Source organism: Otolemur garnettii, unplaced genomic scaffold, assembly GCF_000181295.1.
Source record: "Otolemur garnettii isolate 467f Iridium unplaced genomic scaffold, OtoGar3 scaffold00104, whole genome shotgun sequence".
NCBI lineage: Eukaryota > Metazoa > Chordata > Mammalia > Primates > Galagidae > Otolemur > Otolemur garnettii.
In genome coordinates, this window is record NW_003852499.1 from 6,244,647 (window position 1) to 6,272,131 (window position 27,485).

The window sequence follows — 27,485 nt, forward strand, 5'->3', positions numbered from 1 at the left end:
ACTCTCTGTGCCCCTGCTGGCCTGCTGCCCAGGCTTATCTCGGGTGTGCATGCACCTGACTGAGGGGATGTCTCTCGTTCTCTCCAGCCAAGAACCTACACAGAGGAGGAACTGAATGCCAAGCTGACCCGGCGTGTGCAAAAGGCAGCTCGGAGACAGGCCAAGCAAGAGGAGCTTAAGCGGCTGCACCGAGCCCAGGTAAAGCAGCAGAGGGTGGGACCAGGACACACGCGAATGGAAATGCCTCATGGCAGCACCCCGTTATTCCCCCAGCTGGTCCTCATCCACAGCAAGGGCAGGCCAAAAAGACAGAGCACAGGTATTTGGGCATCCTTGTCATCCAAGCTTTTAGGTCCAGAATGCCTTTGGCTTGAGGCAGAGACAGAGGCCCCACCTCTGTGGAGATGCTGGTAAAAAGTGGAGTGGCTCTGAGCGTCCCACATTCCTCAGGCTGCCAGAGTAATCACTGTAAAGTCAACTAGTTCAGTTCTAAGAACCGTTGTCAAGAGTAAGTTTGTGGCCTCTCAGCCTCTGGTAGGCCTGGGACTTTGGGCAAGATGAGAGAGCTCTTCCACTTACCAGCCTCTGTTTTCAGGTACACAGATCATTTCTTAATTAATTTTTTAACTTTTAAAGGCAGGATTTCCACTGTACTCTCCAGAAATTTCTTCCAGCACTTTAGTATCTTCCGGTCAGAAAGATCTGAGGTTACAGTGGTTAGCTCCTTCCTGCGAGAGAGTATGCCCCCTTCCTGTTCTCGCATTGCCCCAGGAGACGCTGGTCACTAATTTACCTGCATTCACAGACCTTGGCGCTGGCTGACCATGGCCGAGGGCCCCGAGTCTGCACAAGTGACAAGCGGGGACCTGATGCAGGAGGTTTCCACACCATGCTCTGAGCACAGTGCCCACAGACTAAAGCCTTTTCCAGAGCTGCAGCATCATTTTTTCCCCCTTTTTGTGTTTGTGTCATTACTTTTCCTCCTGAAACTAGAGGTCAGAGACAGCTGGGTGCTCATGAAGCTCTGTTTGTTGGCAGATCATCCAGCGGCAGCTGGAACAGGTGGAAGAAAGACAGCGGCAGCTGGAGGAGAGAGGGGTTGCTGTGGAGAAGGCGCTCCGGGGCGAAGCAGGTACTGTCTGGCCCCTCGGTGAGGAGGTTTGCTTCTGGAAAGCCCTCCCTCCCCACTGTAGTAGGCTAGTTTTGCATCACCTCATCTGGAGTTTAGCTCCTTTTCCAACAGGATTGTCTGGGTCCATTCATCACTGAGATTTGGGGCTATTAAGCAAAAGAAAAGAAAAATACTTGTGTCTGGGATGGCCCTGAGACCTGGACCTGCTACTCGGCCCCTCTTATAGCGTGCCACTTCTCCACAGAGTGGAATCTCAGTCCCCGGCATCTGCTAATGGCGAGTACTGGGCCTCATCCACCACCGCCTTTCCCACCCCACTCTTCTCTAGGAGAAAATAACTGGGAATGAGGGAGATTGTACTACAAGGAGCCATCACAGAACTGCACTGAGCAGGCCCCCACCTCTTGTCTTTAGGTCCTGGGCCCCTCCTGCCCATGCTGGACAGAGTGCTTAAGGACCCCATCCCACAGAGCCCTCACCATTGCCTATTGGGAGCAGATGGCCACTTTTGGTGCACACAGACTTCCCAGGGAGCACTCAGGCTATGTTGAGTAATGGCCAGTCACTCAGAGCAGGTCTGGAGGCTCAGGGGACTATGACAGGCTGCTGCTGCTCCTGGCAGGGAGGAGCTCAAGTGTGGGGTACAGTCACACCCACTCTTCTGCCCAAGGAAACAGTGGGTTTGGGCTCAGCACAGTTGGGTGCAGAGAAAGCAAGGGAATCCCTGAGTCACTCTGGTCCCAAGGGCCCAGGAAGCCCTGTTGTTTCAGGACTTTGAAGCCACTGGTCCAGCAGCAGCTGTAACCCCAGCCCTAGGCATGGAGTGAATGCTCTCTGCTTTCTTAAGTGTCCACATGTCCAAGTATCTGGTTGGGGAAACCTCCATTTCTTTATAGAGAACACAAGACCCACAGGTTCAGCATTCAACTTGTGAGGACGGGTTAAAAAAAGGTGGAGACCTTTTATTACCCCCTACTCGAATGTGGCAGAGGGGAGCAGGTGGTATCTCTCCTGGCAGGCAGGCTATCTGTGAAATGGAAGAACTGGGCAGAGGCTGCCAATAGCAGGATCAGCTACTACCATCTGATCTTGCTTAAAAACTGACCAATGGACTGACCTCATGGTGTGTTCTGGTGTCAAGACGAGTTTTTGTAGTTCTGTAGGACTAAAGTTCATATCAAAGGGAGTAAGGGAGTCAGACATAAAACTAGGTCTCCTTTTCTAGGCCCTTTAAAGCCTAGAAATTGCAGCTTACTCGTCAACTCAGCATTGACCTTCAGGTGAAGAGATGGGATGGGGAGAAAGATAAGGATGTGGATGTTCTTGGTTTTGCGTCTCATCTGATGTTGGACTTAATACTTGAAGCCCAGGCCACCAAAGGAAATGCAAAAACTTGAGCCACATAGCATCCAGTAAGCCAGAAAGACTGGGATGTGTTACCGCAAGACAAGCATTGTCAAGAAATGGAGATTCAGGTTTGCCTCAGAAGGAGCTAGGCTGCCCAGTGAGCCTGTGGTGTCCCCCACTGTCCTATGGGCCTTCCCTCCCCAACCCTGCATGCTCTGACCCAGCCTCCTCAATTAAGCCTGCCCTAACTCACCAGAGATGCCCGAGTTTGGTTGCACCTTGCCCACAGCCCTGCCCTCTTGGCCTTCCTCTTCCTGCAGAAGGTATCAGGAGGGAGCCTGGGCTTATCATCATTCCTTCTTACCCTTCTTCACCAGTTACTTCTGCCAACATGGAAAGCGATGTATAGATCTCTCCACACATAGTCGGAATAGCACAACAGGTGTATGCATCTGCATTTCATAGTCAGCACCTCCAGGAAGGGAAGGTGGTCCTCCTGTCCTCCTCCTCCCTCCCTGGGTTCTGAGGTTCAGGTGGGACCCACGAACCGCCTACTGGCTGCCATGCAGTTTGACTCTAAATCACTATTTAAATACTTCTGTAACAGGCTCTGTTATTGAAGCTTCTGTGAATGGGTCAGAAGATTATATGGTATTGAAGACTGGCCTAGAATTTTTTTTTTTTTTTTTTTTTGAGACAGAGCCTCAAGCTGTCCCCCTGGGTAGAGTGCCGTGGCATTACAGCTCACAGCAACCTCCAACTCCTGGGCTCAAGCGAGTCTCCTGCCTCCGCCTCCCAAGTAGCTGGGACCACAGGCGCCCGCCACAACGCCCGGCTATTTTTTGGTTGCAGCCGTCATTGTTGTTTGGCGGGTCTGGGCTGGGGATTCAAACCCGCCACCTTAGGTGTACGTGGCTGGCGCCTTAGCCGGTTGAGCTATAGGCGCCGAGCCACTGGCCTAGAATTTTGCCAAAATTCTTTCTCCTAGTTGTTTAAATATACAACCTGAATTTCATCAGAGTCAGTGGTTTTCAAACTTGTTTTTTAGCAGCAGAATTGTTTAAAGTTTAAAATAAAAAGGAATTACTCCAAAATGTTAATAAACGCAGATTTTAAAACAGGTGACAGCAGAGCCTCAGCCTGCAGTTCCTTGCTGGGGTACAGTGCAGAGTATACCCTGATAAACACAGCTGCACTGTACTTGCTATCAGTGGTAACAGGTTTGTTTTTTTTAAACAGCTCACTTAGAAATCGCAGGATATCTGCAGTTTAAATGATAAAGATGCTAAAATGTTAAAAATGGAGCAATAGCATTTTTTTCATAGCTAAATCATAAGAAATGTAATAGCAGTTCATATTCCTTATAAAGAAGAAATCTTTAGACAAGAAGCTCCTAAACATAACCAGAAAAACCCAACTGTGCTGGGATATTGTCATGTAATGTATTACCCACTGGAAGGACCTTGCTGACAGGAGCATGCCCAGGGTGGTATCTCCCTGAGCTGTGACTCCCCTCAGTGCTCCCAGTACACTGTCACACAAGCACTGTATTTGTAGACCAAAACTTGAGTAAATGAAACTTCCTTTTTGCTTATGCATGTCTGGAGAGTTCAGGTACTTGCACACAGAGAGCAGGAGAACCTTGGTCCGGAGGGCCCCACAAAAATGCCTTCACCTGGCAGCACAGATTGATGTGTTAGGTCTTTGGTGGGTTTAAAGTTGGGATTATGTATCATATGAAAGTAATTTATTTAAGTCTTTTAAAAGAGTTAAAAAGTATTTGCAAATCAGGCATTTGGGAGACTCCTAAAATGCCTTTTAAAGAATCCGAGGCTTCCACAGAAGTTTGAAAACCACTGCTAGTCCAAATAACTTCCTTTAGGTAAGTCCTCACCAAAATATCTCAGTCCAAAGACATCTGCTCTTTTTTTTTAAAAGATGGGCTTTGGGATATTTCACCATAGTACATTTGAGAGAGTCTAAGGATATAGCGACTCCTACCATAAGAATGTACTTTCAGATATGTTATTTTCTCCTCTTATGCAAATGTATCACTTCCAAGGCTGGTCCAATGTCAGAACTCCCAGTGGCCCTGCACCTGCTTGGCAGACACCATCTTTGGAGCTCACATGTGCACACTGGCCACTCTCTTCTCTCCTGCATCTGCATTCCTTTCTGCTCCGTGGTCTTCTTGCATTTGGCTGAACCCTGAAGAAGGCAGCCTCAGCTGAGCATGATAGTCTGGAGTCTTCCAACAGCAGGACCCTTCCCTGAGGGCTGTACTGAGCTGCCCAGAACGTGACAATTCTGTCTCACTTGTTGGTCTCAAGCTTCCATCACTGTCTGAGGGCATCAGACTTTGTTAGCCAACCTTTCCTTCAGAGAAGAGATCTGATGCAGACCTGCCATCCTGTTCATCTCAATTTCTCTAAGGTTTATGTATATATCCAGGCCATAAGGATTAGCTCCCAAGCCTTTGAGCCTAGGGCAAGACCAAGAATTATGTGATTTCTGGGGAACCTTTTTGGTCCTGGGGTACCTGGGGAACCTTTTTGGTTTCTGGATGAAAACCACTGGATCAGCCTTGAGCCTGAGTTGAAAAGCCATTGCAGCATTGCCTTCTGCTGTCTAATTCATCTATTCTTTCAGGGGAGACCTTCAGGTAGAACAAAAGGCTGCCAGGATCGGCCTTCAGAGTATAATGTTCGGAGGAAGGGTCACCCAGTAGCAGCTGAATGTTGTGCTCTGCACCTCTGTTGTTCTGGGGAGATGAGGATCGTCTGTTCAAGACAGCCCCTCGCAGTGCCCAGTTCTTACATCTCAGGCGTGGGAGGAAACCCAATACCTAGGCTGAGCTACCAGGCTAGGGGTGCCTGTGACCAATAGACCTCCAAGAGCCTTCAGGCAGATAGTTGGAGGAAGAACTCTGCATAAGCCACAACTCATCTCCCACTTGTAAAGAAAAGCCTGACTGAAGTCGGGGCCTAAACTCAGAGGAAACAGGAGCTCCTTCTTCATCTCAAACCCATTCAACTAAAGTGATTCTGCAAGGAGTTTGATATTTTCACCAATGGGGTCACCTGTGAATTCTTGGGAGAGCTCTGACTGCACTTAAAATAAGGGCTGGCATCCTTGCAGAGCTTTTGTATGATGTGTGCATCTTGCCTCCAGCCCCTCAGCCTGGGGTTTTTGATATACAATAACTAAGGAAGTAAGTAGCCCTGATCTGCCCTGGGCTTTTCTTAAATTTTCTTGGTTAGATACAGTTGAGTCCCAGGTGGGTTGGCGTTTCCAACAACTGATCTGAGGTATAACAGGAATCATATTGATAATGGCTATTAACTCCATCACCAGTGGTTTTACTTAATTTCCCCACCATAAGGCGTGTAGGTGCAGCATGTGTACACATAGAGGATGCGAGGTACTTGCAAAGATGCATGCGTTTCCGTGTCCCTCTCTGCCTTCTTGCTGTATCTCTGTGTTTCTTATGCTTCATGCTTTGGGTATGGGGACAAGAGGGTTATCTGATCGAATAACTCTCTCTTCACCAATTCCTTGTTGTAGACTATTGGGGAGAGTCTTATTACAGTGACCTCATCGACTTGCATCTGGGTGGTATGTATAGCAGCGTCTACTGCTGACACTAACCCCGCTGATACCCTTTCCCCACCTGCTCTCCCCAGTCCTTGCTCATAAAAACAAGGAAAAGTCAACCTGATAACCAGTGGCAAAAGCACAGACCCTTTTCCAGCTCAGAATGGAGCATCATGCCAGATCTCTTCACTACCCACATATATTCCAGGGGAGGGTTTGAGCTAACCCCTTTGGGGTTATTTTAATTTTTTATAATAAAATTTGCCCCATCTTACCTCAACAACATTGCATCTGCATCCTGGTTACCCTAATATGGTTTGGTTGTTTGACAGCAACGCATACACACTCCATCATGACATGTGAATTTCATCTCTCACAGCTGGTAGGTATCGCATCCACTAGAACAGTGGTTCTCAACCTGTGGGTCGCGACCCCTTTGGGGGTCTCCTGCATATCAGATATTTACATTATAATTCATAACAGTAGCAAAATTACAGTTATGAAGTAGCAACGAAAATAATTTTATGGTTGGGGGTCACCACAACATGAGGGACTGTATTAAAGGGCTGTGGCATTAGGAAGGTTGAGAACCACTGCGCTAGAACAATTACTACTAACCACATTTTAAGAAGTAAATATATGAAAAACTCAGCCTTGATCATTTTCATTAGAATGTTCTCACATTGCCCCCCAAAGATCTGAAGGCTAGGGATAGGCTTAACTATAGTGATTTCTGCTGAAATTCACAAAACTTGAGGCCAGGTTGACAGATGGATGCCTTCCTTCCTTGTTTTGCCGAGACTTACTTCGCACTCCTTTGCGGTGAAGATAGGAAAAGCTTAAGGCATGGCTTCTCAAAGTGTGGTCCCTGGACCAGGAGCATTACCTGGGAACTTGTTAGAAATGCAAATTCTCAGTCTCCCACCCCAGAGCTTCTAAATCAAATACTCTGGAGGTAAGACGTAGTTATCTGTATTTTAATAGACTTTCCAGTTCATTTTATGCCCTCTAAACTGGGAGAACCACTAGCTTAAAGGAATTCCACATGTATTTACTCAGAAATGACTGATCCATGAGTCTTGTTTCTAGACTTTGGGCAGTTTTCCTCCTGAAAAGCTGCCATTGTGTCAAGAGGAATGCCAAGAGGCTGACACTTAGATTAAGTAGGGGAGATTCTGGCATCTTCTTGGTGTCCCTGTTCCCTTAGTTGGGTGGTTTGACCTCTTCCTCTTCCCTTAAAAGCTTCACGCCTAGAAGTGGTTTTAAAACAGAAAAGCGAGCAAGGATAGCACTCTCATTTTTTTCTTATCCTAACCCTTTTCTTTTAAGAGAGTCATTTATTAGCCTATTCATTTAAAAACCAAAGATGTGATTCCTACTATAAAATAATATCTCCACAAATCAGAAGGCAGGGCCCTTGCCCTCCTTGGAGAAATGCATCATTGCTGTCTCTGCTCCCCAATTCCAGGCCTCTATGGCTTCCCACCCCATGAAGATGAAGACTCCTTTAGTGTCCCAAAGCTCCTGGTGTGTTCAGGGACCTCTCCACCCATGGCCATTGACGCTGTAAAAGGGCTGCTGCTTACATTCCAATTAACAGACCCCATTCCCTGTCTAATGCTATCCTGCCTCCTCCTAACACTTCCCAGGGAATGTTCATGTGGATTCTAAGTGAATCTCGATGTATTAAAGACTTTTTTAAAATTCAGAATCTCCTAGAAGGAGCTGTCAAAGTCCATTTCTGTGCAGTCATATTTGCCCTTCCCTCCCTACTCAAGACACTGTTGCCACACTAACCATCTGTGTCTGTCTCGTTTGTTTTCTTTATCCCCATCGTTCAAGTGAGAAAAGTGGCAAGCTGTTTTCATGTCTACATCCCTGGACTCCAGCTACTAGTTTTTGGGATTTAGAATCCCAGTGAATTCCAGGAGGAAATTAAATAAATAGAGAAAAGAAGCTCAATGTGCCTTTTGAACTCTGAGACACCCCATCCTGACCACCTCTTGAAGATAATCCTTCTCTACCCCTCACTTCCTCTTCTGCCAGCCCATTAGTGTTTTTAGGTAAACTTGGACTTTTCCTGTGGGTTCTGCTCACCACAGAGAGGCTACCACCACTGCCTACCCAGGAAGTATGAAGAGACACTCTCTTCTTGATGTACGTAAGAGAGTCATTTATATACTCCATACAATGGAAAAAGGGTCCCAGGCCCTGTTCTCATCAAGCCCCAGGAAGAAGACATAGATGGCAGAATTAGTTCCCTTTTCCTTTTGTGCTGATGTCTCATTTCTGGAGCACTTGGTAATATTCGATGTGGGGGCGGGGTTACATTTGGAATCTAGAGCCTGAAGTTTGAAAACTGGGTGCTCCTCTGCTTTTACATCCGCCAAGGGCCACATAGAAGCCCCATTTCTGGGCCACAGCCTGTCCTGTTTCTCCAGAGAGTGAGACAGAGCTCCAGGCAAGCACTTGATGTGTTGGGATTTCCATCTCCTGCCCAGAGGAGTCCAGGCACTTAATCCCTCACCAGGACTCTGCCGGTCACACTGCACGACTTCAGTGGGGTCCTCACATCACTCCCTGTTTCCAAAGTGTATTTTTGAGCCAGAGAGTAGAGAGAAGAATACTTTCCTTTCCTCACATAGCTTGACCTTGTAATTTCAAAAGAAAACATTAAAGGACACTAAATAACCTTCAGGCTAGAGAGGAAGGGTCCCCCAGCAGCCATTCCTCTTCCCTCTTCTTCCCCAGGACACTGAGCAGGCTTGCCACGTTTTTGTTGTACAAGAACAGATGGACTGGAAATCCTCAGAGGAAAACCACATCCCTTCTGAAACACTTGAGATTAAAAATATACGTAATTTCTACTTTCACAGACCTTACCTCTTGATTTAATGTCTCAAAGCAAAACTTAAAGAATGTGAAAGGTTTAGAAATGTAACAGAAAGGACTAGGAAGCAGCCTTTTACTGCTGCTGGTAAGATGGAGGTGGGGGTGCCGAGAGGCTACCCCAGCCAGCCCCTTCCCCACCTCTGAGTGACTGCCTTATTGTTTTTGCTTTCCTTAATTTGAGGGAAGCTGATTTGCCTGCCCAGTCCAACTGGCTCTGGTTTTGCTCTGGAACTTTGAAATCCTTGAGGTTTCCTTCCCAACATTTCTGTGTATGTGCGTGTATGTGTGCGCATGCGTGTGCTCTCAATTCTTATATTCATACATGCATTTGGGGTGGTGGAGTTTAGGGCTGCCTTCATTTTTCCTCCCAATCTGGAGATTCATTTTATACTGAGTTTTTGTAGCACCAGGCATCTCCTCAGCCCTATCGTAGGTAAGCTAGCCTCCCGGACCAGCCCTACTATCATGATGCCCACTTGCCTCCCTGCAACATTGCAAACCAGCCAACTTGGATCCCTATCAGGGCCACAGCATTGGTTATTACCCCCAGGCTTTGGACTGGACCTCAGCCATGCAGTGCAAAGGCTGCCTTGTCCCAGAGCATGGCGTTGGTACGGACCAGCCAGGCTTCCTCAGCTGGAATGTCAAGATAGTCAAGTACAATCTTAGTTAGCAAAACAGTAGATCTTCCCTTGCTATATACCACATAACCTGACAAGACAGAGCAGAAAATCAATGAAGGCCCCATTCCTTATACCCGAACCACCAAGAAATTCTCCCAACCCTCAATGCTTTGCCTTCTACAAGTTTTTAGTCTGGTCTCTTGTGTATGAACAAAAACTCTGTAGTGTCTACAGCAGAAATTATTTGAAAAGGTAGTGGTCTAGTGCTGGGTTTTTTATCAGGTATAGTGGCATTACTGCCAAAAACCAGTGTGATAAGTAAGAGAGTCCACCTTGGCAAGCTGAGGGCTACACAGGGCTGGCCCAGAATGGCAGAAAAGTGGAACCTCAAAATGTTCCTGAGAAATGAGTATGTCTCTTTCCTGTCCCGGACACAACATCTTGCTGAAAGGTCAAAAGGAAGTTAAAACCAACAAGAACGTCTTTATATGCGCAAGATGTTTGAAAAGCATAGCTGTAAGGGAAGTAATCTAACCCCAGGTGCTTTACCAGTGTTTGTGCACCAAGCACACTGCAGTGCATTAAAAGGGGAGACATGTGGCGCCAGTTTCCAGCTTTTGAAAGGGTACTATTCTATAATGTCCTGAGGCCGATGACTTGGAATTCTGTGTTTTCCTGTGGAAATGCAGTTATAAACGGTGGCTCAGCGCAGAAACAGCTGTTTGCCCTCCTTCATGTCTCTGTGTACAACACTAGGCTGGGGATACTGCAGGACCTAACCACTTTCCTGGGGAAATGCAACAATCCAGGCTGGGACTTCTGGGCTCTAGTTGTGTCCTTACCAGACCATCCCCATGGTCTGCTAGGCACTGGCTATAGAGACTGCTCCAGCTCTAAGCCTGTGGTGATGGCACTTTCATCCAGCAAGGAGGAGCCTTTAAAGGGTGAGGCAGATCCTATGACTAGAGTACAGCTCCAGATCAGCTCCCTGGCCATCCCTTTATTTTGGTGTAGGAATCTTTGATACGGGTTCAGCCACTTGCTTTCCTTCTCTGACTGCCCTCACTGTTGCTTCCAGTGGAAGATTTTTCCAGCTTTGGCTCTTAAAAACAGTGGGGCTGCTGCATGGCTAGCTCAGTGCCTGGTGTATCAGAGGGGCTCAATGGACATTCCTTGTGTAGATCATTAGCCTCTCACATTGCCCTTAAAATAAGCACATGTTTTTTATGAAGTATTTCTAATTGTTTTTGATAGTAACACCAATGTAGAATCCAGTGGGCTAAATATAACCCACCAGGATTGAGTGATAGAATTGGAAATGCAGCGCTGACTCGCATCCCAGCATACGCTGTCCCTGGTGGTCATCAGGCTATGGCTGGAGCTGGGCCTTTGACCTGGCCCCTCTGGTCTTTGTGATTATTTCCTCACTTCTCCTTGTGAGAAGGGCGCAGACCCTTCTCTATCCCTGGAGCTCAGTGCTAGGGATCTTGGGATTTTGAATACCTAAAGGACTGCAGTAGGTTTTGTCTACATTTCAGATGAATATCCAAGCTGAGTATCTTGAGGGTTTGTATGTTTGCTTGTTTGTTTTTTCCGACTATACGAATGTTTCATTCAGTTTTAAGACAGGGTGGGAGGAGCGACTATAGTGTGTTGGGATCTTGTGCAAGGTCTTTATGAGGAAGCAGTGGAGGAGGGGGGTAGAAATACAGAAAGAACAAGTCCCAAGAGGGGAGACTTGTCACAGGCTGGTCCATTCTTTTTCCCAGCCTGTCAGCTATTCTACTCCAGACTGGTCAGAGCCAGGTGGTCATGTGGGAGTACCCAACTCAGGGAGGTGAGACCTGGACTTAGGTCCTGCCTTTACAACCTCCCTGGCCAGGTTTCTAATTCTGTCTGAGCCTCTTCAGAGACAAGGCAGGGAGGCATGGTACCCTCCCATGTTTGGGGTGGGGGTTCTTCTTTGAGCTGCTTCAAGTAGCCACCATTTGTTGGGTTTGCTTAGAGCCTCTATTGGCCCTTTAAAGAGGGCAGGCTCTTAGTACAGACTAGGAAAGGAAGATTTCGGTTCCAGTCCAGGCTCTGCTGAATTTAACTCCTTTGAGCCTCAGACCCCTCATTGAAAATGGAGATCTAAGGCTAGTCCAGGAAGCCAATGTCAGGGTCAGATGGAGTAGCTCGAGGGATTGTGCTTTGAAACTAGAGAGCCCTGTGCATGCTGACTTCATGCATCACACTGGAAAACGAGGAGGCAGGCCTCACTATCTGGCTGAATTCTGCTTTTTGAGATCCAGAGAATGTTTTGCTTGCCCCAAGTGTCAAGCAAGTTTGTGTGCTAAAGAGCCACTGTGGGAGGGTCACATTTCAAAAGGCAGTGCTGCTTCAGAGGGCAAGCTCTACCTTATTGCCAAGTGGAAATGGGCCTGGTAAGCTTACAAAGTGTCAAAGGCAGGCAGCAGAGAGGACTCGGAGGAGCATGAAGACCTGCTGGTGAAAGCCTCCAACCTGGTCTGAGCCCTGTGGAAGCCCGAAAGTGACGGCCAGTGTCCAGAGGATGCAGGAGTAGCTTGAGAAGTGAGAGCTACAGTACCTGTTAACAAGAGACTGAAACCCTTTACCCTGAAGTTTAAAAAAGCCAAAAAAATTTCTATTTGTTGTAAGCTTGCCGATATCTCTGTCCTTAGACCCAGTGAACCAAATCATCTGTTTCTCACATCTCCATAAAAGGCAAAGAAATCACCATCCAGAGCAGCACCCCTGGGCCCCACATGCTTGTGGCAGATGATAGTCTGGGGGTAGAACTTCCCTTGTTTGATTGGGGTTTCCCTCCCATTTCTTCTTTTGAAAATTATGTTCATTGGCTGTATTTTTCTGATTATAAAAGTAATAATACATTCGTTATGGAAATCTTGGAGCAAACAGGAAAGTCTAAAGATGAAAGTAGTGGCCACACACTCTGTTGGCTCACCTGACCCCTTCAGAGGGATGCCCTTCTGGCCCTCCACATTCTGCCTTCTACCTGTTGGTTCTCTAAACACTTGCTTCACCTGATATCCCCTTTTTCTCATTTCATTTTCTGACTTCTGTTCTTAATATTCTGTTATCTCTTATTGTCCTTTGTATTGGAAAGGGTATGTGAGGGTGTGGTCTACATAAAGGGAGCTACAAACTATATTTTGTGATGTCCAGAAAGTAGAAACACTTTTTTTCTATTTTATCGCCCTTGGTAGAGTGCTGTGGCATCACAGCTCACAGCAACCTCAAACTCTTGGGCTTAAGTGATTCCCTTGCCTCAGCCTCCCAGGTAGCTGGGAATACAAGCATCTACCACAATGCCTGGCTATATTAGAGATGAGGTCTCACTCTGGCTCAGGCTGGTCTTGAACTCCTGAGTTCAGGCAATCCACCCACTTCATGCTCAGAGAGAGCTAGAATTACAGGCATGAGCCACTACTCCTGTCCCATATTCTTTAAAATACAAGTGCAGGCCCCTGCTTCTTTGTTCTGGATGTTTGCTGGTTGTGTATCCTGGCATTGTCCCTTGCTAATGAATATGGATGCTGTTGTTGTCCCCCACACCACCACGGCCTCTTCAAATGTTAACGTCAGTCCCAGGAAGCAGCAGTGTATTTATTCACTCACTGAGGTGGTATTTGATGGGGGCTATCCAGATACTCTCAGCCTCAACACAGATGCTACATTTTGAAACTAAGAAGGTTGACTATAGATCAGCTTTAAGGAAGAGTATACTTTTTAGGAAAGAAAACGTTCTCCCTTGTCCCCACACATCAGCTGGTCTATTTAGAACACTGGATGTAATTAGCATCGTGTGTGTATACACACACACACACACAGTCTCTGGCTTTAGTTTGGAAGTGTATCTGATTCACTGTGCACAGAGCACTATGCAGAACCCTGGGGGCTTTACAAAAAGAAAAAAAGTATATCTACATTTATTCAGCTGCATAGTAAGGATGGCCTCCGAACCAACAGTTTATCTATTTGCCTTTCTGTTGACTAAAGGAAGGCCCTATTCTCATAGACCACACACTGACCCCCAGATAGGCCTGAGACCCTGTGTCTCCCCTGTGTGTGCTCCTGTAGTTCTGTGATGGTCCCTTGCTACCTTCTCTCCGTCGTCCTTGAGTAGCCATCAGATCCCCTAGAGATGTCTCTGCACACTGTCTCTCTCAGTTCCCCGTCCACCACTCTCACCAGCATTGTCCCTGTAAGTTTTTGGCATGTCCTGTCAGCTCACCTCCTTTTGGTCTCACAGTCCAAAGTATGACAATCTCCCCAGTAGTGGCATTGGAACCTCCCACAGAGATGGCAAGGCTGGGAGAAGATGGGCTTGGTTCTGTCTGCACATGGGGGTCGCGGGATAGTGACAGGACCAGTGGAAGTTTCCTCTGCATATGTTTCCCCCAAATTGTCCTGACTCAGAATTGGAAGCATCAAAGATGTCAGGGCTCCCAAAATCCATTGCAGGGTCAGGCGCTGCCTGCACAGGCTCAGAGTTCCTTTCTACTGTAGGGCAGCCTGATGGCAGATGACTCCTGCTTGCCCCTTAGACTTACCAAGCCTGGTTCTCCCACAGCACTTAGGCCTATGGTGACGTTTTAGAATGCTCCTCAAACGTCTAGATAGTGACCCCAGGTTGTCACCTGCAAACCTAGAGCAGTATTAGCCCCTTATATAATACAGTCTGTCCCACAGAGGCAGGCCCTCCTCTCCAGGGGCTTCGAGCATCTTTGAGGAAGGAGCTTAAGACCCAAAACCAAAAAGCCACTCTATGGCAATACCTGGATGCCACTCTCCCCACCCCTAAGGAATGGAGGAAGCAGGTGTGGCACACTGGGCCTGGGAACCATGGGGGAGCATGTGCGTCTTCTGCAGGAACCCACGCCCCTTCTCTGAGCCCGCGCCTGCCAGTGGCTGCTGCCTGGCACCTCGGTCTGCTCTTGTTCAGTTTCTGTGCTGAAAAAAGGACTTAATTCATTTGTAGACTTTGTTTCCCTTGTTTCTGCCTCTCCATTTCTTGTATTTTTTTCTTTTCCTCCTGTTGTTCCTTTCTCACTTTTTATGCTTTTTGTCCTCTGCTTGTTTTTTATTTCACCTTCTCCCTGTCCCTCTCCACTTCCAAATTCCTCCTCCTCTTTTTCCTCTTCCTTTTTTGTCTTTCTCCGTTTCCTTCTCCTCTCCTTTGTTTGGTCCTTTTTGAAGTTGAGCCCAGTGGCGGGACTCCACGGCGTAGACCTCTCTCCTTCTGCCCTTGCTGTGTCCAGGAAGGTAACGTAACTTCACCACCCTCATCCCCACTGCCTCAGAGGGGCCGTAGCAACATTAGTCAAACAGGGAGCCAAAACCCAACTCTCTCTTTTTATCTCTGCCCCCAATAGCCCTGTTATAAAACATAAGTATGTGGCAGTTTCTTACAAGGCACAGTATCCCTTTGACTGTCCAAGGGGAGGACCGGGGCACAGGGTGTAGCCAGTGCACCTCCAGGTACGGGCCTCTCGAGGCTCCAGTAGGACTTCTACAATATTACCCGACCATTCGTGGTTGGGGCCTTAAGTCTTAAACCCATCAGATAGAGGGACCAGGAAAACAGGTGAGGAGTCCCCCACCTGTGTGGCAGCTATTTGTATCAGCAGAGTCAAGGAATACTGTCCTTACAAAGACTGGTCTGCACAAGTGCCCTCGGGTTCTTTTCCAAAACAACCACTAAAAGCAAACTTCTCTACCTTGTGTCTTGCCGAGTGTGTGTGCGTGTGTATTTTTTTTAAGTTTGTGTGGTTTGAAGTCTGTTGTGGTGATAAGATTATTGTTGAAAAGGCATGTGGGGGGGTGTGGCCATGACTAACCCTGCTAACCTCTTACCTGCCCTCCACGGCTCACACCCAGCTCTCACCTGCTCACCACAGCCCTGCTCATCAGCTGTGTGCGAGCTCTCCCGTGGCTCGAGAGCACTGCTCACTCGTCTCCCGGTGGAATTTATTGTCTCTTCACGTGGGGAGGTGGGCAGGAGGGAGCGCCATCCCAGTGTGGTTGTGGCGTGCCACACTGGACGGCTTGCATGCCTGGGGCTCCATCTTCCATGGCCATGTGGGCACACTGTGCAGAGAGGCTCCAGAAGGAATGCATGGAACTGAGCTGCAGGCTGGTTTGAAAGCCAAGAACCAAGTCTATTGGGCTGGGTGAGGAGAGCTCTGAACTCTGACACGCAGGCACGCATGCTATATAGCAGCAGGCCGGACAGGACAGGCAGGGGCACCTATCCTTCAGAGCAGGGCTCAGGCAGGGCACACGCGGGGAGCAAAACTGTGTGTGCACTGAGACACAGCACAGGCACTAACCCTGCTTGTGTGAGCGCCATGCCTTTCTGCCTCCCCAGAGTGCGACTACCAGGTACAGACTAACTGGCTTAGGCCTCACGTGTGTCAGGTAGACAGTTCCACAGAAAGATGTGTCTGCAGTGAGGAGGGAGCTTGATCGTGAGAGCAGTCTTCCTGAGGATGCACTCCCTATGCTCCAGGGCCTGTCCTAACTGGGCTGCAACACCCCCCGAGTGACTCCCCAGTCCAGTGCCTCTTAACCTGAGGGCCATGGAGGGACTTCAGGAAGCCTGTAAACAGCCTGGGACTCTGTATAAGATTGTTGGTGTGTACTCATAAGGAAGAAAGTGCCTTGCTTTCAGAGATTCTCCAAGTAGTTTGTAATCCAAAATATTAGAGAGCCACTGGCATACTCTGTCTTTTAGGCAGGACCACGCTTTTGCCATGAGCTTCTTTGTGCTCCAAGGAAAAGGAGTTTGTTCCCTCCTTGGGTTCTTTGATCCCTTGGTTCTTCCTTCCACCCTCCTGCTATAGTTAAGCCCAGTGGGTCAGGCCACTGCTGATGGTGAGTTAGATATCAGCCGTGTGTTGGTTTGGGGTAGTCTGAGCTATCAGGCAGGCACCAGCCCCAACTGGATTATATCAGAGCAAACCATAACCACCTGTCTTAGTCTCGAGGGTCTGCTGGTGTTTCTCTGCTCTCGGTGAGAAACCTGGTAGTCATCCTGGGATGTACTGTGTAGACTGTCAGGACTGAGTGGGAGAGTGCCAGAAAGCTTCATAGGCCACAAGCTAAGCAGAAGTATCTTTGTGTCAGGATATAAAGAAGTGATGTAGCAGCGGCCCCAGAGAGGGGCGGCAGCCCAGGAAGGAAGTAGATTAAACAAGCATAACTTAAGGGCAAAACGTAGTTTATAAATTCACATTTGCTTCATTTATTAGACTGATTTCCATAACGAGACTTAGTACACAGCAAGATCCAGATAAATACTAACTGAAGGGGAAAAAAGAGGGCAAAGCAATTTAAGATACAATAAAGGAGAACCATTGAGCAGGAGAGGCAAAAATGAGCCCCCAGGAGGGAAGAGTCACCGTTGGCCGAGGCCACTGACAGGTGAGGCAGGGCCAGGGAAGGACAGATGGAAGGGAGCATAGGCAGCGCCAGACCCGGGAGTGTGTGCTGGGGCCTGTCATTGTCTGCCCCCGCTATGGATATAGGCAAACTTTGGACCTGGCTTGGGAGTGTTCCGGCAGCATCTTGCTCGGCTCTCTTTGCACATTTGCCCCAGTGTGATGACTCCTGCAGGGCCGGGATGCACCTAATGAGAAACTCCCTGTAGCTGACACGTGCTCTCTCTTGGCAGGCATGGGCAAGAAGGATGACCCCAAGCTGATGCAGGAGTGGTTCAGGCTGGTGCAAGAAAAGAATGCCATGGTGCGCTACGAGTCAGAGCTGATGATCTTGTGAGTGGCCTTACGCCAGGGCTCCCAGCCCGGGGCGGGGAGGGGGATGTCAGCCCCATGCCTGTCACAACAGACCCAATGACCCTAATTTGGTAGGGTGAGGGGGGTGGTCCCCAAGTCACTGTTGCTTGTCTCCCTCCCCACCTCGCAACTTCAGTGCCCGGGAGCTGGAGCTGGAAGACCGGCAGAGCCGCCTGCAGCAGGAGCTCCGGGAGCGGATGGCAGTAGAAGGTGAGTGGGAGGATGTGAGGTGCATTGGAAGTCCATGTGGCTTCTGCCTCTGGAGTCCTCACACCTGATGTCTGCCGTTGCTCCCCAGATCATCTGAAGACTGAGGAGGAGTTGTCAGAGGAGAAGAAGATCCTCAACGAGATGCTGGAGGTGGTGGAACAGAGAGACTCCCTAGTGGCCCTGCTGGAGGAGCAGCGGCTTCGGGAGAAAGAGGAGGACAAGGACCTAGAGGCTGCCATGCTTTCCAAGGGCTTCAGCCTGAACTGGTCCTGAGCTCCCACCCACACTTACTGTTGGTACCGTTGGTCTGTAGACATCCATCTGACCTGGCTGTGGTCTCCAAACCACAGGATCCGAGACCTGACAAGCCCTGGCACCTCCGTGGAGTTCACACTCAGATACCCATGTGCCTCTAGAAAAGTGGGGTCAAGTCTCATGTGCTGCGGGGAACCTGAGGTGATGAGGATCATCCAAGGTGACCCTGCCCCCTCTGAAGGGGCCCACCTGGACTTCCGCTCAGGAGTGAGGAGCCTGGCACAGATGACAGAGAATGTGAAGGACCCCGCATACTCCCAGGGACCACGGGCTGGTGCCCCTTCCACATTTGGTAAGAAAAGGAAGCTGTTCCCTGTCTGTCAGAATCACAGCCACCACAGAGCACACCTCCACGGAGAAGGAGGGCAGCTTTCTTCTTCATGCTCCCTGAAGCACCACCAAAGAAATGAAAAGTGCACCACACAACAGCAAGATGTGAATCGAGACCTGGGAGAAGGGGTGGTGGCCATTCAGGGCAGTGTCCACCAGCATTGCACGGGACGCCTAGGAGTGGATAGGCTCCAGAACTTATTATGCAAGTGAAGAGTTGGTAGAAAGGGTCTGCTCTCTGCCCCAACCCACACACTGGACCCCACGTGGCCAAACACCCCAGGCCTCTGTCTGACCTTGGCCTGAGGCCTGGAGTTGCTGCATTTTGCTTTTAGTTCACAACCATTTTGACACTGGAAAATACTGACTTGGGGGACCAGGTGAAGCCCTGGATTTCAAGCCCCCAGTTACAGACAGGCGTTGTCATAGGTCAGCGCTGTATGTCAGGAAAGGGAATGACCTTTTTCCTTGGCATTTTTCCTGTGTTTGCACATTGAAAGGAAGCTGATGACCTGGGAAGACGCTCAGCTGCTTCAGACCCTTTTTGTCAATTAACTTATTTTTTTAATACTTGAAGCAACTTCATTTTTATATCTGTATTAGAGACACACTGATCACCTGGCACCTGGGTGGGAATGACAGCAAGGCCTCTGCTGCATCCCGCACAGCCTGGTCCAGAACTGCCCAAATGACCAGATGTTTGTCACATGCACCCATATTTATTAGCCGCCTTCCTCGTGTTACTGGCCTGGTTGGCATCACGGAGCAGCCTGGGACCTTGATGTGGGTCCTGCTCACAGCTTTCTGTCCCTCGATGGTGTCCGGCCCCCTACTCGGTGCCCTGCTCTCGCTGTGGCACTGGACTTCCCCACGTATGTGACTTGCTCATCAGGGTGCATTTCAGCACTGTTTGGGGCAAGCAGAAGGCAGAGCCGCCACTTGCCTGTCCCTGTCAGAATCCTCACTCTGCAGAACCTATTTTTTCTCAGTGTTGGTGCCAGGGTTTTGCCTTCTTTGGCACATATGTTAAAGTTTGGGAGTGAGCCCTCTTCCTGGCTGGCCGAAACAGTACAGGGTGGGACCTTGCAATCAGCGTGGCTGATGAGACTTCCCTCTGCCTAGCGGATAACCCAAGTAGACAGAAACACATGTGCATTGGGATTTAGGCTGCTATCTCACATAAAGACTCCAGTCCTCCCTTCCCAACGGCGAGGGGAACCTCCGCTGTGCCAGGATCTTCATGGGATAGTAAGAGGTGATAACTAGCTCCTATGGCCAAACTGTTCATTTTTCACTGTTCAAGCTGTGTAGCTCATCAGGCCACTAACTGAGAAAAATGGAGGGATTGGAGTTCTCTTCCTCAAAATAGCACATAGTGCAGGGAAGATTCCCACAGTGCCAACCAGCTTGGAAGGGACATGCTAGCTGCCTCTCAGTGGGGAGAGGTCTATGGGAGAGCAGGGGTCAGGCAGCCCCATTGGCCATCCTAAGGGTAGAGCAGGCCAAGGGTCTATGCCAATCTTGGAATTTCCATGGGGAACCACACTGTGCCTCAAGTGAACATTCATCCTAACTGCAAAAGAGAAAGAACCTGTCTCAGCCATCACCGCTCTGATTTCATTTCTTGTTTTCAGATGAGGCAAAGTCTCCATTTTTATTCTCTTTCCTTAAAACAGGGCAGAGGAGGGTGTTCTAGATTTCATCTTCAAACTCCAATTTTCTAATCAAATTGGACTTGGGACAAGACCCTCCCTGCCCATGTGGCCTTTTCCCTGACCCCCCTTCTCCTCTCAAATGCCACCATAACCAGTCAACCTGGCCAAGCTGCCTCCATCCCTTGTTGCTCTTGCTGACTCCAGAATCTGGGAGCAGTTGGCAAAGTGACTTCTACGGGAAACAGCAGTAGTGATGTGCTCTCAGTGGCCTAATGTAGCAGGAACACCAGGTGCCACCTTTGCCTCCTGCTGCTGTCCAGTCCTGGTCAGCCTTAACATCACGGCATCCTCCAAACACGCACTGCTGCCTGCAGTCACAAGACAGGGGACTGGTGAGTTTGCAGAGAGGCTCCCAGAGTCCACCAGCCTGCACAGTGTTCCCCAGCTCCTGATGGTGTTGGGACATCAGGTTTTAGGAGAGCACTTATTTTTTAAAGCTCCCATTTTGTAACTACTAGTCTGCAGTTGATGTTAGTGCTCTGGTGACTTGCTGCATGAAGTGTTTTCCAACTCTGGAAATGCACGCAGTTCCAGGCAGGTCTTCTTCCTAAGAGTTAAGTCTTCCCATGAAGATAGGGAAGCAGCTAGATTATGCATAAACTATACACACATAAAATGCCAGAGTTCCTGCCATGGAGGGCGCAATTGAGCCCAAACCCGCGGCTAAGTGCAGTGGAGACCCACATCCAGCACACCTACAGGGCACAGAAGGCAGCCTGCCCTGAGTCTGAGGATGCCAGCAACAGAGCAGGCAGCATGCCTCCTGGCCTGTGCCCCCAGCAGTCCTCTTTTGACCAGCAATGATAAAACTATTCTTAACCCTTTCAGAAGAGAAGAAACTTTAATGGGGCAGGAAGGAGAATCTAAAAAATTTTTAAAGTGGTAACATCTTACCCATAAAGCAGAATGGTCGGTTTTATGCGCAATAAAGTTTTGCAAAGAAATACAAATAATATTTCGTAAGTCATTTTACTGTACTTGGCAGTGAGCTGGGATGCATTTCCACAAGAGACATTATGCGTTTAGCATACGTGTGGGCATGAGCAAGGCTGTTTAAAAAACGCAGCTTGCTTTGGTTTTAGTTTATGGTTTCTTTTAGTCCTCCATACTGGCTCAGCCATCAACTGCTATTACTTGAGAAAGTATATGGGGCAACCCAATTTGGGAAGAAGCTGCTCTTCAGACCAAGCCCCGGTAGCCTCTTGAAGTATGTTCTTCAAAGTAGAGATGCTCTAAGTCAGAGTGATCCGATGGTCCTAGTGACCTTCCAGGCTGACCCAGGCTCTGCCCTGTGTTATGACTAACCAGGGAGTCTGTAGCCCCCAGGCCTAAATTATTCCGATGGTTCGGTGCCCCCAAATTTGTCCAGTGTATAGGGTCCTGGGGGTAGCTAGTGTCACTCTTCTGTTGTCAGGACTCATCCCAAGAGATTAAAGGGAACTTGGCCAGCTCTTCTTCTTTTACTGCAAAGACACCGTTAAGACCATTCTAGCTCTCTTCCTGGTTGCCCACAGAGGGACTAACTTCACAAAGTAACAGTAGCCATATGGAGGGCAAGGCCAGCAGCAGATTGTGTGGTGGGGGTCAGTGCCCGAGCCATCCAGCTATTCCAGGTAGGACAGGCCAGGACAATTGTGGATATCTTAGGTAGAACAAAAGAGGACAAAAATGTGTAACCAGCCCCAGAGTGAACATATAGTGGCCTTAGACTCCTGAAAGGAAAGATGGTTGTTGCCCTTGCCTGAAGGAAAGAAAGTCAGGTTTGGTAGTTGGCTGAGCCAGGTTTCCTGTCCCTCTGAGGGGTTCGCCTCATCAGCGCTGCACTCAGCAGGCTTTGGCCACAGTCCACAGCAAGCCTATGTGGCAGGAAGTGATGGTTATTGCTCTAGGGAGGTGATTAGAACAGCTGCCGGGCCAGGTCAGCACCACCTCAGAAGCACACAAGTAAGTCTTCGTTCCCTAAAGCCACCATGTCAGAGGGCCAGTCTGAGCAAAAATGAGACCTACTGGCTCGGCGCCTATAGCTCAACCGGCTAAGGCGCCAGCCACGTACACCTAAGGTGGCGGGTTCAAATCCCCAGCCCGGACCTGCCAAAACAACAATGACGGCTGCAACCAAAAAATAGCCGGGTGTTGTGGCGGGCGCCTGTGGTCCCAGCTACTTGGGAGGCAGAGGCAGGAGACTTGCTTGAGCCCAGGAGTTGGAGGTTGCTGTGAGCTGTAATGCCATGGCACTCTACCGAGGGGGACAGCTTGAGGCTCTGTCTCAAAAAAAAAAAAAAAAATGAGACCTACTAAATGAGACTCTATTATAAAAATAGAAAAAATAAGCTGGGCATTGCGGTGATCACCTGTAGTCCCAGCTACTTAGGATGCTGAGGCAAGAGGATGCTTTGAGCTAAGGGGTTTGAGGTTGAGCTAGGCTGATCCAGGGCCCTTTTGCTAGTCTCTGTCTCAAGGGGAAAAAAAAGTAAAGGGACAGAATGTACCGTTTTTTGTTTGTTTGTTTATAACCTGGCAGACTGGCCCACTTACAGGATTTCCCCCTTTTGTGTCACCTGCTGGGATGATCACCCCGGGTGATGCCCAAGACATTAAGAAACCATCCTCCTAGGGGGGCTTCAGCCCCCTACACACCAGCTGGGGCCAGAACCTCGCCTGACACCTGAGCACTTGTCAGGCCAGGCTCAGGGCATGTAACCCCCAGTGATGCTCCTGACAATCTTTTACTGCAGCTACATCTGCTTAGCCACACTTCTTGTGTCCCCTACCCTGAGGGCTTCCTGCAGCTGGGGCTTAGATGGGGAAGTTAAGAGTCCCGGCTTCTCCAGGTCAGCCATGTGTGCCACTGTCTCTCCCTGAGAAGCTGTCCACTGCCGGGACAAACGTGGAAGGTAACCGGTATCTCTGTGATAGGCGCACACACACACCTCTTCATGCCCACGTGGCCCTTCTGAACCAGAGTGGACATCCAGTTACGAAGCAGGCTGGATTTCGGCATTGGGACCAGCCGTGGGTCAGCCATGGAGGAGGCCCAGGCCCCAGGACTATGCAGGACCTGCCTGAGTTGAGGCTCTCCCTGCTGGGCCCTGGTGAAACTACATATGGTCTTGAGTGGTCCCCGAATTAGGCAGAGGTAGCTTTTTCTGGATCTAGAGAACATCCTTTGTAAGTGCTCAGCACAGCTTGGAGCTGCCATGAAATGAGAATGAGGTTACTGGGTCTGTGCCACCCATGAGAGGGATTCAGGTGGTACAAAGGCCAGGGTCCAGATGGGACATGTGTTCCTGCCTCTGCCAGTCAGGTCAGCCCTGGACACATCACTAACTGGTCAACACCTCTAGTGCCCTCTGTGGGACTGGTAACCTACAGGGCAGGGGAAAGGGGTGGTGCACTGCAGGTTTAGTGCACAGACCTCTCAGGACAGGGACTGTGTCCACCCTGAAAACCGAGGAGGTATTCCCCAGTACTTCTAGCACTTGGGCTTCCTATAACTCTAGGGCAAAATCCCATTTCCTCTCCTGAGCCCTGCAGGCACAGGTCGATGGCTAGATGGTGTTCGTGAAACATTCAGACAGGCCTCACAGACGTCAGCTGCCCACTCCACTGAGGCCAGCTCCATCAGTCTGCTCTCCCAACAGTGGTGGCTCCAGGCCACCTGCTCTTTCACAGGACCATGTGTTTGATAGAAAATGGCAGGCAGGAAATTGTCATCATCCCCAAACTTCAGACCAGGCAGCCCTCCTCAAGGGCATGTCCTGACACTTTCCATCTCTGAGTGGCTATGTGAAGCTGGGATAGCACAGCTTCTCTGCTGGTGGAGAAGGAAGGATGGGAGCGGGGGTGTCTTGAGGGCAACAAATGATGAATGGGCTTAGAACATAGCTGTAGGGTCAGGGTGAAAACACAGGAACCCACCTGCTCCAAGCCAGGATTGTGAAGAGAAGGACGAAGCCTGTAGCAGAAGCGATTGGATTGCTCCTGGTAGGGCATAGGCTCCGGACCCAGCAGAGGCATCAGGTGGAAGAGGGTGTGGCCTGTCTATGCCTGGTGCTTCCCTAGGGCCTGGCCCCTGCCCACCCAGCCTTGGGGTGCACCTTTCTATTCCATCCAGGTCAAGATTTGGAGGGGGATAAAGAACTTGGTGCTCAAAACACGTGGAAGCAAGAGACAAGGCCCACATTCCCTCTTCTCCCTTCCCCCACACTTTCCTCCTTAGAGAGCTAAGGACAGCTGTGCTGTGGAATAGGAGTGAGAAGAGCGGCACCCATGCCCAGACGGCTGGTGGCTCAGAGGAGGCTGACACACCCTCCAGTGGAATGGACCCCGTGACCGTGGGTCTGCCAGCCAAGGGCACTGAGGCATAAACATGTGTGGTTGGATTTGCAGGTGCCAAACAACAGCCCTTGGTTTTGAGAGCTGGATGGTGAGTTCAGCTAGGGAAGGGAACCAGTGACTACCATATGGCACTGAAGCCTGTGTTTTCCCACCCAGGACACAGGGACTGCAGAGCCCCTCCCAGAAAGTCCTATAGGTATCCTTGGCCTCACAGGATCTAGGTGGGTCCATGGTTCACAACGTTCCCATCTTCCTTTTCCTCTAAGCCAAAGGAGGTACTGCCCCTGCCTTTCCCTTCTCCCTCATCTCCTCTGGAGGGGGTCCCAAGACTCTGTGCCAACCCTCCTCCCTGACGGCTACCCTGGCCCTGCCCACAGCATATCCTAGGAGCAGCTCCCTGCCCTGGCCTGTGATGGGAAACAGCCACAGCTGCTCAACTGGTTTCCAGGAAGTCAGAGACTCTCAGGGCCCCACATCTGTGCTGGCCCTGCCACATGGCATTTTCAATCTGTGCATCTTTGGGCAAAATGCCAGATCCTGTGGTTTGCCCTTTGTTTCTCAATGTCCTTTCCAAAAATCACCATGTAAAACATTCAAACTGAGCACAGCCACCCTCACCAGAACCTCATCCCCTTCCCTCTGCGGGGGTGATCAGGCCAATACCCAAAGAGCTGATTTTGGAAGGATACTTGGGGAACCCATGACTAGGCCAGCCCTGAAACGCCAAAGGACCCAGCCCCAGGGAAAGTCCTGCCACCCCTTCCCCTGGAGGCCACCCTGGCCTCAATCAGACTGAGAGGGATGTGTCTGAAGTCTTCCAGCCCCTTGAGCCTAAGGAGTTGTTCCTTTAAAAATCACTCTGCCAATTGGGCACGGTGGTTCATGCCTGTAATCCTAGCACTCTGGAAGGCCGAGGTGGGTGTGTTGCTTGAACTCAGGAGTTCAAGACAACTCTGAGACAGAAAGAGACCCCATCTCTACCAAAAATAGAAAAACCAGCTGGGCATTGTGGTAGGTGCCTGTAGTTTCAGCTACACTCACAGAGGCTGAGGCAGAATGATTACTTGAACCTAATAGTTTGAGGTTGCTGTGAGGTACGACACCACAGCACTCTACCCACAGTACAGAGTGAAACTCTGTCTCAAGAAAAATCACTCTGCTTTGATTTCTTGGGTGGTGTTCTCTCAAGCTCCGTCCTAGCAGCTGTTTGTTGTTGGGCAGGATGAAAAAGGTTCCAGGGAAAGGGCTTCTTACAGCAACATGGGAAACCCCAGACTTTTTTTTTGCAAATGCTGAGTCATGGCAGAGCCAACCTCCCACAACCTCCCACAACCTCCCCAGGGCCACACCCACTCCTACCATCTCAGAGCCGGGAGCCTCTGTCTTCCAGCTTCCACTACTCAAGGGACAGTACTAGCCTTAGTCACGGGCGTGAGCATCATTTTTGCCCAGCAGGCCCTGGTCCTCTCGCCATCTTTCCCCTCTCCTCCAGCAATATTGGCTTTCCTTTCCTCTCTTTGGAACTTTCACCGTCCACTACTGCCCTGCCCTTCAAGGCCCAAGGTCTGGACTCTGCTTGGCCAAAAGCACCTGTAAGGTGAGGGAGCTGGCCAAGCCACCCAGCTAGGCAGGGCCCTTTTCTCCTAGCACCCCTAGCCTGCTTCATTGGCCTCTGTATGTCCCAGCAGGAAGGTAAGTATCCCTCCCTGCCAGCCACTTCCTGCCCTGCCTCCAAGCACATGCCTGCAGCCCTCCAGCAGCTCCCAGACTGGCCTTCTTTAACCAAGGGTCCCAACTATCACTATTTGTTTCCCGAGTGTTGCCTATGCCCACTGGTAGTGATGAGCCCCTGGCCTGGCCCTTCTCTTGAGACATGGGGTTGCTGTCTTTGCCAGGGTCGTAGAGGGTACTGCAATTTTAAGGAACAAGCTGCCACCCTCTGACGTTGGCCAGTGTCAGGTTGGCTGAGAGCCCTGGGGCCATCCCTTTATCTCCAACTCCTACACAGTGAGCCATTATAGAGTGTGAACTGTATGTAAGTGCCTTGTATGGTGCCAGGCCCTCTCCTTCCCCCAAGATGGAACATTGTCACCTTCTTTTTGCCACATGAGGTCTTGGGTAGGAATTTGTTGTCAGTTTCTATTCTGGAGTTGAAAGCAGTGGGGGCGGACAGGATGGAGGAAGCTTTGATGCCACAGATCAGGGTCAGTTCCCAGTTCTGTGGGGAAAGAGGCACCTGGGCTGTGGATACTCTGATGGGTGCCCAGAGAGGCGGGCACTAGGGCAGAGGGGCTGGGAAGTCAGGGGCCTCATGCAGGCCTCGTCTCCTGCAGTTTGGGGGAATGAGATGCCTGTAAGAGAAATGACATCACAACATGTCAGCTCTGGGGCCAGCTATGAAAAGGCCAGCCACGTTCTGCCCTCTCTAAGCTCTGTCCTCAGGCCAGGGGAATACTGGTCCTTCTAGCTTCTTCATTCCTTCTGCTTCCTGGGAGCACCTGAGCCCTACTGAGAGCCTGGTGGCAATGCTAGGCTACCGAGATGAGGTGCAGAGGATGGAAGTGGGGTGGGGGAAGATGGTGGTTTTCAGGTCAGGAAAAGACCCAGTGGTGGCTTGGAAGAAGGGGTGAGTCTAGAATGTAGGTGAAGGGGCAGAGTGTGGCCAGCCCCCCATCCCATGTTCCTCCAGAGCCCCCACCCTCACTCCCTGAACTATCTCCCCTGCACCCCCAGCCCCAAACCCTGCCAAGCCCTCACACCACACAGAGCTATTAGGTGCCTCTGAACAGACTGCCAAGTAATGGCCATGGCTACTGCTTCCTCAGTGCCTACTATGTGCCAGACACTGCCTAAGACCTGTACATGGCTCCTTTATTCATAATGTGACTCTGGGGCATGCATTACCATCTCCCTTTATGACAGGAAATATGACCTCAAGAAAGTCGTGCTGGGGCCTCAGGATGGGCTAAGCCAATGGCCAGCTTTTCTGGGGTGGCCCTGGCATTCTTCTTGGCTACAAACCCAGGGACGCCAAGGTCCTAACACCAGGCATTTGCCAGTCAGGCTCCCCAGGACCTGCCTGGCTCCCTGTGACTTATGCCTTGAAGTGAGTAGCTCCACCTCCTCACTATTTACTAGGTGACAATCAGAGCCTGGGCTCTGCCACACA

At 49.9% G+C, this 27,485-nt stretch overlaps 1 protein-coding gene across 4 annotated transcripts in view; it reads left to right on the forward strand.

Annotated features, from left to right (window-relative positions):
• MICAL3 (microtubule associated monooxygenase, calponin and LIM domain containing 3) overlaps positions 1-18,968 on the forward strand; it is a 201,239-nt gene extending 182,271 nt beyond the window's left edge. For all 4 annotated transcript variants that reach the window (XM_023517064.1, XM_023517065.1, XM_023517066.1 and 1 more), the window contains 5 exons: positions 88-198; positions 1,039-1,132; positions 17,288-17,387; positions 17,545-17,618; positions 17,707-18,968. In XM_023517064.1, the coding sequence (XP_023372832.1) occupies positions 88-198; positions 1,039-1,132; positions 17,288-17,387; positions 17,545-17,618; positions 17,707-17,891 (564 nt within the window). In that variant the 3' untranslated portion in view covers positions 17,892-18,968. The remainder of the gene's footprint in view (positions 1-87; positions 199-1,038; positions 1,133-17,287; positions 17,388-17,544; positions 17,619-17,706) is intronic.
• The last annotated feature ends 8,517 nt before the right edge of the window (positions 18,969-27,485 follow it).